General features: G+C 49.8%; 6 protein-coding genes and 1 pseudogene across 6 annotated transcripts; 4 read left to right on the top strand and 3 right to left on the bottom strand.

Moving 5' to 3' along the window:
• Window positions 1-415: 415 nt before the first annotated feature.
• On the top strand, window positions 416-1,105 carry LOC149278931 (histone H1 pseudogene; annotated as a pseudogene).
• A 495-nt stretch (window positions 1,106-1,600) lies between these two features.
• Window positions 1,601-2,011, bottom strand: LOC149278930 (histone H3-like). The gene has a single exon (XM_089501574.1). It carries the CDS (start codon window positions 2,009-2,011, stop codon window positions 1,601-1,603), a length of 411 nt encoding a protein of 136 aa, XP_089357700.1.
• A 665-nt stretch (window positions 2,012-2,676) lies between these two features.
• On the top strand, window positions 2,677-2,988 carry LOC149278929 (histone H4). Its single transcript, XM_089501537.1, has one exon. It carries the CDS (start codon window positions 2,677-2,679, stop codon window positions 2,986-2,988), a length of 312 nt encoding a protein of 103 aa, XP_089357663.1.
• A 777-nt stretch (window positions 2,989-3,765) lies between these two features.
• LOC149278928 (histone H2B 1.1-like) lies at window positions 3,766-4,146 on the bottom strand. Its single transcript, XM_089501611.1, has one exon. It carries the CDS (start codon window positions 4,144-4,146, stop codon window positions 3,766-3,768), a length of 381 nt encoding a protein of 126 aa, XP_089357737.1.
• A 352-nt stretch (window positions 4,147-4,498) lies between these two features.
• Window positions 4,499-6,139, top strand: LOC149278927 (histone H2A-like). Its single transcript, XM_089501573.1, has 2 exons — window positions 4,499-4,885; window positions 6,026-6,139. The coding sequence occupies exons 1-2, from the start codon at window positions 4,499-4,501 to the stop codon at window positions 6,137-6,139; spliced, it is 501 nt and encodes a 166-aa protein (XP_089357699.1).
• A 1,108-nt stretch (window positions 6,140-7,247) lies between these two features.
• On the bottom strand, window positions 7,248-7,658 carry LOC149278926 (histone H3-like). The gene has a single exon (XM_089501572.1). The coding sequence runs from the start codon at window positions 7,656-7,658 to the stop codon at window positions 7,248-7,250; it is 411 nt and encodes a 136-aa protein (XP_089357698.1).
• A 795-nt stretch (window positions 7,659-8,453) lies between these two features.
• LOC149278925 (histone H4) lies at window positions 8,454-8,765 on the top strand. The gene has a single exon (XM_089501564.1). It carries the CDS (start codon window positions 8,454-8,456, stop codon window positions 8,763-8,765), a length of 312 nt encoding a protein of 103 aa, XP_089357690.1.
• The last annotated feature ends 281 nt before the right edge of the window (window positions 8,766-9,046 follow it).

The following is a 9,046-nucleotide window of genomic DNA, read 5'->3' as shown; positions in this document are numbered from 1 at the left end:
TAATAGGTGATATTAAATAATTTATTTTATTAATTATCTGTATTCATTATTTTATTTATTTATTATTTCACACCTCTTGGGTGCTGTTCCCTGGCAGTTTTTTTTGGGGGGGGGGCGGCTGCACGGTGTAGGAAATTCAACTGCTTTGGAGTTAGGATCTAAAATTAGAAGTGTGATGAGACGTTTACACGCAAACGGTAAATATATTTTCCTTTCAAACCCCCCTCCCCCTGAATGCAAATCCAGCGATGCCCCGGCAGCATGGGGAGGTTTCAGAATCGGCGTCCAATCATAGACTCGCAGGCTACCGCTCATGAACCAATGAATGTGCGGCAGCTCGTCTATAAAAGCCAAACTTCTGGCGGTTTAACCCCGTGTTTACGTGCAATTGCAGCTTTTTCGTGGCGGCATTGAGATGGCCGAGACAGCTCCTTCCCCGGCACCTCCGCCGGCAGAAACCTCTGCCAAGAAGAAACAGCCGAAGAAGCCGGCAGCTGCAAAAAGCCGGCCTGTGAAGTCCGGTCCCAGTGTCTCCGAATTGATTGTGAAAACAGTCTCTGCGTCCAAGGAGCGCAGCGGAGTGTCTCTCGCAGCTCTTAAAAAAGCACTGGCTGCTGGCGGCTACGACGTAGAAAAGAATAACAGCCGCCTGAAGCTCGCTCTTAAGGGTCTGGTGACTAAAGAGACCCTGATCCAGCTGAAAGGCAGCGGTGCCTCTGGTTCTTTCAAGCTGAATAAGAAGCAGCTGGAGAGCAGAGAGAAGACATCAAAGAAGAAGGAAACTCCCGTAAAGCCTAAAAAAGCAGCCCCTAAGAAGGTTGTGAAGTCGCCCAAGAAAGCCCCTGCAGGAGTGAAGAAAAGCCCGAAAAAGATCAAGAAACCGTCGGCCGCTCCCAAGAGTCCCAAGAAGCCTAAGATTAAGGCGAAGAAAGCTGGCAAGAGCCCAGCTAAGAAGGCCACAAAGCCCAAGGCAGCCAAAAGCTCCTCAAAGCCCAAGACATCCAAAAGCCCCTCAAATACCAAGGCTGCCAAAAGTCCCTCAAAGCCCAAGGCAGCCAAAAGCCCCGCTAAGCCCAAGCTTAAAAAGGCAGCCCCCAAAAAGTGAGAAGGGGGGGGTGTGGGTTTTGGAGCGCCTCTGGTGTGTGCTTTCCCACTTAATTCTTCACACAAAAGGTTCTTTTCAGAACCATCATATCCTCCGAAAATGAAAAAAAAAGCGTTTAATCACCCGGCCGCGACTATGTGGGCCACCCGCTGAAAGTCTAGCCCCATACTTGTGTGTTAAGCGTGGATTGACATTCGGCCAGCGCTCTCGCTCGGAGCCCTGTCCGTAACAGAATAGAGATAAGGGGCGGGCTTAAAGATTGTGCTTTGCCGTTACTCGTTATGCCCAGCCGGGGACTCGGCCGCTTAACGGCTCGCTCAGTAGTGGGATAATGGTGTGAGAAGTTTCAAGCTTGGCCACGAGCAACAGGGTTGATTTCGTGCATGCGAAGGGAAACACAAAACACAAGCTCGTTTGAGTGACAATGTGGTGGCTCTTAAAAGAGCCTTTGTGGGAGGATGAGGGGGAAACAGAGTTCGCCCACACAGCGTTTACTTAGGCACGTTCACCTCTGATCCTGCGAGCCAGCTGAATGTCTTTTGGCATGATAGTAACCCGCTTAGCGTGAATAGCGCACAAGTTGGTGTCTTCGAAAAGCCCCACCAGGTAAGCCTCGCTGGCTTCCTGGAGAGCCATAACAGCAGAACTCTGGAAACGTAGATCGGTTTTGAAGTCTTGAGCAATCTCACGGACCAGCCGCTGGAAAAGCAGTTTTCTGATAAGCAGCTCCGTAGACTTCTGGTAACGGCGGATTTCCCTAAGCGCTACGGTGCCCGGGCGGTAACGATGTGGCTTTTTCACGCCACCGGTAGCCGGGGCGCTTTTCCTCGCAGCTTTGGTCGCCAACTGCTTCCGGGGAGCCTTTCCTCCGGTGGACTTACGGGCTGTCTGCTTCGTGCGAGCCATACTGATGCGTGCGGATCTGATTCACGACGGATACACCGTAACTAACGATTCTGTGGCCAACTCAACCCCTTTATAGAGTAGCGGTAAACGTGATTGGATACGCTTAATCACGCCCCTCTTTTTCATAGGCTAGGACGATGGTTTGAAAAAGCCAGCCTTTGATCAAGAGACTTCGGTTAGAGAGTTATCTTTTTTTTGTTGTTGTTGTTAATTAAATTAAATGCTCGAATCGGTCATTTATTCGTTAGCTGCGGTTCTTTTTTTTATTTATTTCTTCTCCTCTCTTTTGGTCAGCCTCCTACCTAGTGAACCTGTGTACTGGCTGTCCGTTAACAGCGATACGGCGACAGCTAAAAGCCCGCCTTTATCTTGGCCGCCGTTTGGCGTTTATTTACAGCGATATGCTGCCACCTAGTGGTAAATGAGGGATCGTCGAAAGCGATCTCCCGCGGGCAGGCTTTTGATATTCCTAAATAGCCAATCGGTGTCTGAGGCACGCTTGGGAGCTTCTCCAGCCAACCAACGAGAAGCATATATGAAAAAAGCAACGCCCCCTTGAGGCAGAATGGTGCAGTTCCCCATCAGGTCCGTCCAGTACGCATAAAAGAAAGCGGGCCGGCCGTAGGCGAGTATTGTGCTGTAAAACTCGTGGAGTAAACGTGATCATGTCTGGCCGTGGCAAAGGCGGTAAGGGACTCGGGAAAGGTGGCGCAAAGAGGCACAGGAAGGTGCTTCGGGATAACATCCAGGGTATCACCAAGCCTGCTATCCGCCGTTTGGCTCGCAGAGGAGGTGTAAAGCGTATATCTGGGCTGATCTATGAGGAGACTCGCGGTGTGCTCAAAGTGTTTTTGGAGAACGTGATTCGTGACGCAGTCACTTATACTGAGCATGCCAAGAGGAAAACCGTTACCGCTATGGACGTGGTGTATGCCTTGAAACGCCAAGGCCGTACTCTGTACGGTTTCGGAGGTTAAGCTTGTTGACTCGTCACTGGAACACCCAACGGCTCTTTTCAGAGCCACCCACACCCTCTCTTAGGCTATGATCATGTTGTCCCCGTGTCGGCCCGCGTTTTTCTATGCACACCTTGAAAGAGCCAGCTTAATAGTGGCTGGGTCTGGCTATAGATTGAGTTACTGGCAGGATCGGAGTGCTGGGAGTTGGGCCCGTTTGCAGAACATGTGCTGGAATCAGCAGCTGGTGTCCTCCAAAAGCTGGCTTGAATGGGGGCCGGCCCGGGATTAGTAGGTTCCGTCTGGTGTGTGGTTATCTTAATTCTGTACGTCCCAGTATGTGTGTGATTTTGATTATGCCTTTGTCGTCCCCTCATGTCTTATCCTGTCCGTGTGCCACATGTCCTACCCACGACACTACAGAGTCATGGCTTAGTCAATAACCCCACGATGTAGCTCAGCTTCGGCTAGCCGCAGTGGTAAAGCAGCCCCTTCTCTCTGCAACGCTGGTTCTGTCTGGCGGTGAAGGGGTTAATCTCTTGGGTCCCAGCAGGAGAAAAGGTCGTTGCCATCACAGAAGCCCCTTCACCTTGGGCTTTTCTTCCCAAGCAGTTTGGTCGATGGGCACGATACCCCAGCTAACCTGGAGGAGTGAGGAGCACATTTCAATGCTCACAAATGCTCTTCCCAAACCTAGCAGTCCGACAAAATGGGCTAGATCAGTTACATAGCTCTGAGACAGACCATGTGGGTGGCTCTCAAAAGAGCCTTTGTTTAAAAAGGGAGAGAACGAGAACTTTACTTGGCGCTGGTGTACTTGGTAACAGCCTTGGTGCCCTCTGACACAGCGTGCTTAGCCAGCTCTCCAGGAAGGAGGAGGCGTACAGCAGTCTGAATCTCCCGAGAAGTGATGGTGGAGCGCTTGTTGTAGTGGGCTAGGCGTGAAGCTTCCCCGGCAATGCGCTCAAAGATGTCATTAACAAAGGAGTTCATGATGCCCATGGCCTTGGAGGAAATGCCAGTGTCGGGATGCACCTGCTTCAGTACTTTGTACACATAAATCGCATAACTTTCTTTTCTGCTTTTCCTGCGCTTCTTCCCATCTTTTTTCTGGGTCTTCGTAACAGCTTTCTTAGAGCCTTTCTTCGGAGCAGGCACAGACTTCGCTGGATCAGGCATCGCGTCTGCTGTCCTTCCAAGACGCAACGCAGGCAAACAGGATGAACGCTGAAGTGTTACTGCGCTGGGCCCTTCCCTTTATAGGCACCGCATGCAAATAAGGCTGTTTTGCTGTCTCGCGTCCGATTCGATGAGGATGTCACGTGAGAAGATGCGGCCGCCCATGAACCGCAGTGCCTACACCGATTGGTGTCTCAGACTATTTCCACCCGATTGGCTGTTTTGGAAAGGAACCAATCAGTGACGATGAGCGTCACGGGGGAAGCTACAAATAGCTGAGTAAGTGAGCGGCGGTTCTTTGTAACGTGCTTATTAATCTATTATCCGCGTGGTCCTTTGTCGAGCGAAAAGCATGTCTGGCAGAGGAAAACAAGGTGGAAAGGTTCGCGCTAAGGCGAAGACACGTTCTTCTCGTGCTGGTCTGCAGTTCCCTGTCGGCCGTGTGCATAGGCTTCTTCGCAAGGGTAATTATGCCGAGAGAGTAGGCGCCGGCGCACCCGTGTATCTGGCAGCGGTGTTGGAGTATCTGACTGCTGAGATACTGGAGTTGGCTGGTAACGCTGCACGCGACAACAAAAAGACCCGTATCATTCCTCGCCACCTGCAACTCGCCGTTCGTAACGACGAGGAGCTCAATAAGCTGCTCGGCGGGGTCACCATTGCTCAGGGAGGTGTTCTACCCAACATTCAGGCGGTGCTCTTGCCCAAGAAGACAGAGCCACAAACCTGCCAAGAGCAAGTGAGTGCAGCAATCGGTAACCGCAGGGCAATTAGCCAGCACCACCAACGGCTCTTTTCAGAGCCACCCATAATCTCTGGAACAAGCTATATCTTCCCTTGCTATAAACTTGCTGCAAACGTCTTTAAAGGCAACCGTTTTCCACTGCAGATGTTCAGCCCGATGTTTAGTTGCTGAGTTTAACGGTGGCTAAACACCATTCATACAAGCTACATCATACACCCTACCCCCCCCCGTCCGTTTCAGGGTTAAAATTCGAGGCAAAGCTGCCAGCACTTAAATGGATAAATATGGTTCTCAAGAAAGGTGGGTGGGCAAGTGCTACCACACGGTGGCAGCATTGCATAGGAAATTGTGGTTTACCGCAAATTAAAGTGGCAGAAGCCGGGGAATCCCGCAGTTGTGTGATGGTGTAGCTGGCAATGGTCTGGGGAGCGTATTAATGAATTTGATAATCACTGTGAGAGAGACCCGTGAGTAGCTCCACTGTAGACATCTCCCTTGCCTCTGAAAGCTTAATTGCTAAGAAGGGATTAACCCTTCATTTACCCCAAAGTAGTGATGCGAAGTTCGGATCAGTAAAGTGAATCGGATCATTTCGAGTCGTTCATTGAAATGATCCGATTCATGATCCAAATCTTCGGGTCACTCAGTGTGACTCATAGGAGTTACTGTTTCCCCAGTCCCTCCCTGCAGTCAAACTAACGATTGGCCCCGCCCCTTTCATTAGGGTCAATGAACCCTCCTGCCTGTCTGCCTACTGTAGCGATGTCACTGAAGGCAGAGAATCGTTCAGAGATTCGAACCATTCAGAGAATATCACTGACACCATACTTTTATAAATAAATACATTAATAATCTTAACTGCCCCCAGGATTTAGATTCCCCTTAGATTGCCCACCTTTAGATTGCTTTACCTCTAACTGCACCTTTAGTTAACTTTATTAAATTAACCCTCAGTCCCCAGCATTAAATTAACCCTAAACACCCCATTAACCATTACTGCCCCTAAATTAACCCTGAAGACCCTCATTAACCATAACTGCCCCGGCGCGGCTATCGGACCCACGCCGGCTGTCCCTTACCGTCCTACCTCATCCATGTATCTCCTGCCCTACCCATGGACTTCGGCTCTCGTAGCCCAGACACCCCCGCAGAGACTGGGGATCCCTTGTCACTGGAGCCGCTAGAGAGGTGGCGATCAGTCAGTGCGGCTATCGTACAAACGCCGGCTTTTCCGGGGAAGTTTGGTGATTGCGAGTGATAGGAGTAGGGATCAATATGTGGGGGACAGAAGTAGCAGAGCAAACACAGGCAGGTTTCACATATAAAGGTTAGTGTAGAGGTACTGGGATAGCTGTGATGGCAGAGAGATGGAGAGGGATGGGATTTGGAATGGTTTAATGGGGAGAAGTGGGTACTAAAGGGATCCAAAGTGTTGGTGCCCTCTACTGGCATGTTTAAATAGATCTGGTAAATAACTGTCTATATATTAGGACAACACTGGGGTGGGTGGGAGAGGGGCAGGGAGGGCAGGCACAAAGTCAGTTGTTGTGGGGAAGATGGAGGAGTGTATTGCAGGCTTTGAGGGTTGTAATAGAGAGTGTTAAATAGTGTTAAAGTGGACGGGGGCAGTAAGAGGGCAGATATAAGAAATAAGGGGTTAGTGGAGCAGAAAGATAGAAAGTAAAATATAACACACTTAAGTAGTGACAGGCATCACATATATTTTACCAACTAACAACAATCAGTGAAAAAATGCTGCAATTCCCAGTATGGGCATTCCTAGGCTATCAAGCACAGATAGACAGAAAAGGGTATAGAAACAGGAAAATTATAATAACAATACAGAAAACAAATAACAGATAATTATGGCGATCTCTTGGTCCAGTCTGTATACTTTTTAGCAAAGTATGGAGGTTTGCTTAGGCTTCAGTTGTTGTGGGGAAGATGGAGGAGTGTATTGCAGGCTTTGAGGGCTTTTAGCAAAGTATGGAGGTTTGCTTAGGCTTCAGTTGTTGTGAGCTATGTGGGCCACCCGCTGAAAGCCTAGCCCCATACTTGTGTGTTAAGCATGGATTGACATATTCGGCCAGCGCTCTCGCTCAGAGCTCTGTCCGTAACAGAATAGAGATAAGGGGGGGGGCTTAAAGATTGTGCTTTGCCGTTAATCGTTATGCCCAGCCGGGTAGAGGGCCAAGGATCAATGGTGTGAGAAGGTTGAAGCTTTGCCGAGACAACAGGGTTCATTTCGTGCATGCGAAGGGAAACACAAAACATAAGCTCGTTTGAGTGACAATGTGGTGGCTCTTAAAAGAGCCTTTGTGGGAGGGGAAACAGCGTTCGCCCACACCGCGTTTACTTAGGCACGTTCACCTCTGATCCTGCGAGCCAGCTGAATGTCTTTTGGCATGATAGTAACCCGCTTAGCGTGAATAGCGCACAAGTTGGTGTCTTCGAAAAGCCCCACCAGGTAAGCCTCGCTGACTTCCTGGAGAGCCATAACAGCAGAACTCTGGAAACGTAGATCGGTTTTGAAGTCTTGAGCAATCTCACGGACCGGCCGCTGGAAAGGCAGTTTTCTGATAAGCAACTCCGTAGACTTCTGGTAACGACGGATTTCCCTAAGAGCTACGGTGCCCGGGCGGTAGCGATGTGGCTTTTTCACACCACCGGTAGCCGGAGCGCTTTTCCTCGCAGCTTTGGTTGCCAGCTGCTTCCGAGGAGCCTTTCCTCCGGTGGACTTACGGGCTGTCTGCTTGGTGCGAGCCATGCTGCTTCTGCGCAACAATTTGATTCACCGACGCACACAACGTAACTATAGCGATTCTGTGGCCAACTCAAGCCCTTTATAGAGTAGCGGTAAATGTGATTGGATACGCTTAATCACGCCCCTCTTTTTCATAGGCTAGGATGATGGTTTGAAAAAGTCAGCCTTTGATCAAGAGACTTCGGTGTGGAGAGTTTTTTATTTTATTTTATTAAATGCTCGAATCGTTCATTTATTCGTTAGCTGTGGTTCTTTTTTTGTTTATTTATTTGATCTCCTTTCTTTTGGTCAGCCTCCTACCTAGTAAACCTGTGTACTGGCTGACCGTTAACAGCGATACGGCGAAAGTTAAAAGCCCGCCTTTGTCTTGGCCGCCGTTTGGCGTTTATTTACAGCGATATGCTGCCACCTAGTGGTAAATGAGGGATCGTCGAAAGCGATCACGTGGAGGTGAGGGAGGCAGAAGCTTAACGTACGTCATGCAGTAGAGAGGTTTGATTAATAAAGGCTAGGCATCTTTGAAAGTAGACGCGGGCTTGGTGTAGGGAGTGGCACAAAGGAGGTTGGTTTGAATTGTTCATATCCGGTTTCCTTTGATTTTCCTAAATAGCCAATCGGTGTCTGAGGCACGCTTGGAAGCTTCTCCAGCCAACCAACGTGAAGCATATATTCAAAAAGCAACGCCCCCTTGAGGCATCATGGTGCGGTTCCCTATCAGGTCCGTCAAGTACGTATAAAAGAAAGCGGGATGGCCGTAAGCGAGTATTGTGCTGTGGAACTCGTGAAGTAAGCTTTATCATGTCTGGCCGCGGCAAAGGAGGTAAGGGACTCGGGAAAGGTGGCGCAAAGAGGCACAGGAAGGTGCTTCGGGATAACATCCAGGGTATCACCAAGCCTGCTATCCGCCGTTTGGCTCGCAGAGGAGGCGTAAAGCGTATCTCTGGGCTGATCTATGAGGAGACTCGTGGTGTGCTCAAAGTGTTTTTGGAGAACGTGATTCGTGACGCAGTCACTTATACTGAGCATGCCAAGAGGAAAACCGTTACCGCTATGGACGTGGTGTATGCCTTGAAACGCCAAGGCCGTACTCTGTACGGTTTCGGAGGTTAAGCTTGTTAACTCGTCACCCTGAAACACCCAACGGCTCTTTTCAGAGCCACCCATACACTCTCTTAGGCTATGATCATGTTGTCCCCATGTCTGCCCGTGCTTTTCTATACACCTTGAAATAACCAGCTGAACAGTGGCTGGGTCTGGCTATAGATTGAGCTACTGGCAGGATCGGAGTGCTGGGAGTTGGGCCCGTTTGCAGAACATGTGCTGGGATCGGCAGCTAGTGTCCTCCAAAGGCTTGAATGGGGGCTGTCTGGCGGTGAAGGGGTTAATCTCGG

The sequence above is a fragment of the Sceloporus occidentalis genome, unplaced genomic scaffold (assembly GCF_023333645.1).
Source record: "Sceloporus occidentalis isolate IW3139 unplaced genomic scaffold, rSceOcc1.0.p SCAF_176, whole genome shotgun sequence".
NCBI classification, from domain to species: domain Eukaryota; kingdom Metazoa; phylum Chordata; class Lepidosauria; order Squamata; family Phrynosomatidae; genus Sceloporus; species Sceloporus occidentalis.
This window is presented reverse-complemented; position numbering and strand designations above follow the sequence as displayed.

What these genes read in the sequence shown, in the direction of transcription:
- LOC149278930 (XM_089501574.1), bottom strand. Translation starts at nt 2,011, where the DNA reads ATGGCTCGCACGAAGCAGACAGCCCGTAAGTCCACCGGAGGAAAGGCT.
- LOC149278929 (XM_089501537.1), top strand. Translation starts at nt 2,677, where the DNA reads ATGTCTGGCCGTGGCAAAGGCGGTAAGGGACTCGGGAAAGGTGGCGCA.
- LOC149278928 (XM_089501611.1), bottom strand. Translation starts at nt 4,146, where the DNA reads ATGCCTGATCCAGCGAAGTCTGTGCCTGCTCCGAAGAAAGGCTCTAAG.
- LOC149278927 (XM_089501573.1), top strand. Translation starts at nt 4,499, where the DNA reads ATGTCTGGCAGAGGAAAACAAGGTGGAAAGGTTCGCGCTAAGGCGAAG. An exon ending in CACAAACCTGCCAAGAGCAA is followed by an intron (nt 4,886 to 6,025) that starts GTGAGTGCAGCA and finishes CGGCTCTCGTAG; the next exon opens with CCCAGACACCCCCGCAGAGA.
- LOC149278926 (XM_089501572.1), bottom strand. Translation starts at nt 7,658, where the DNA reads ATGGCTCGCACCAAGCAGACAGCCCGTAAGTCCACCGGAGGAAAGGCT.
- LOC149278925 (XM_089501564.1), top strand. Translation starts at nt 8,454, where the DNA reads ATGTCTGGCCGCGGCAAAGGAGGTAAGGGACTCGGGAAAGGTGGCGCA.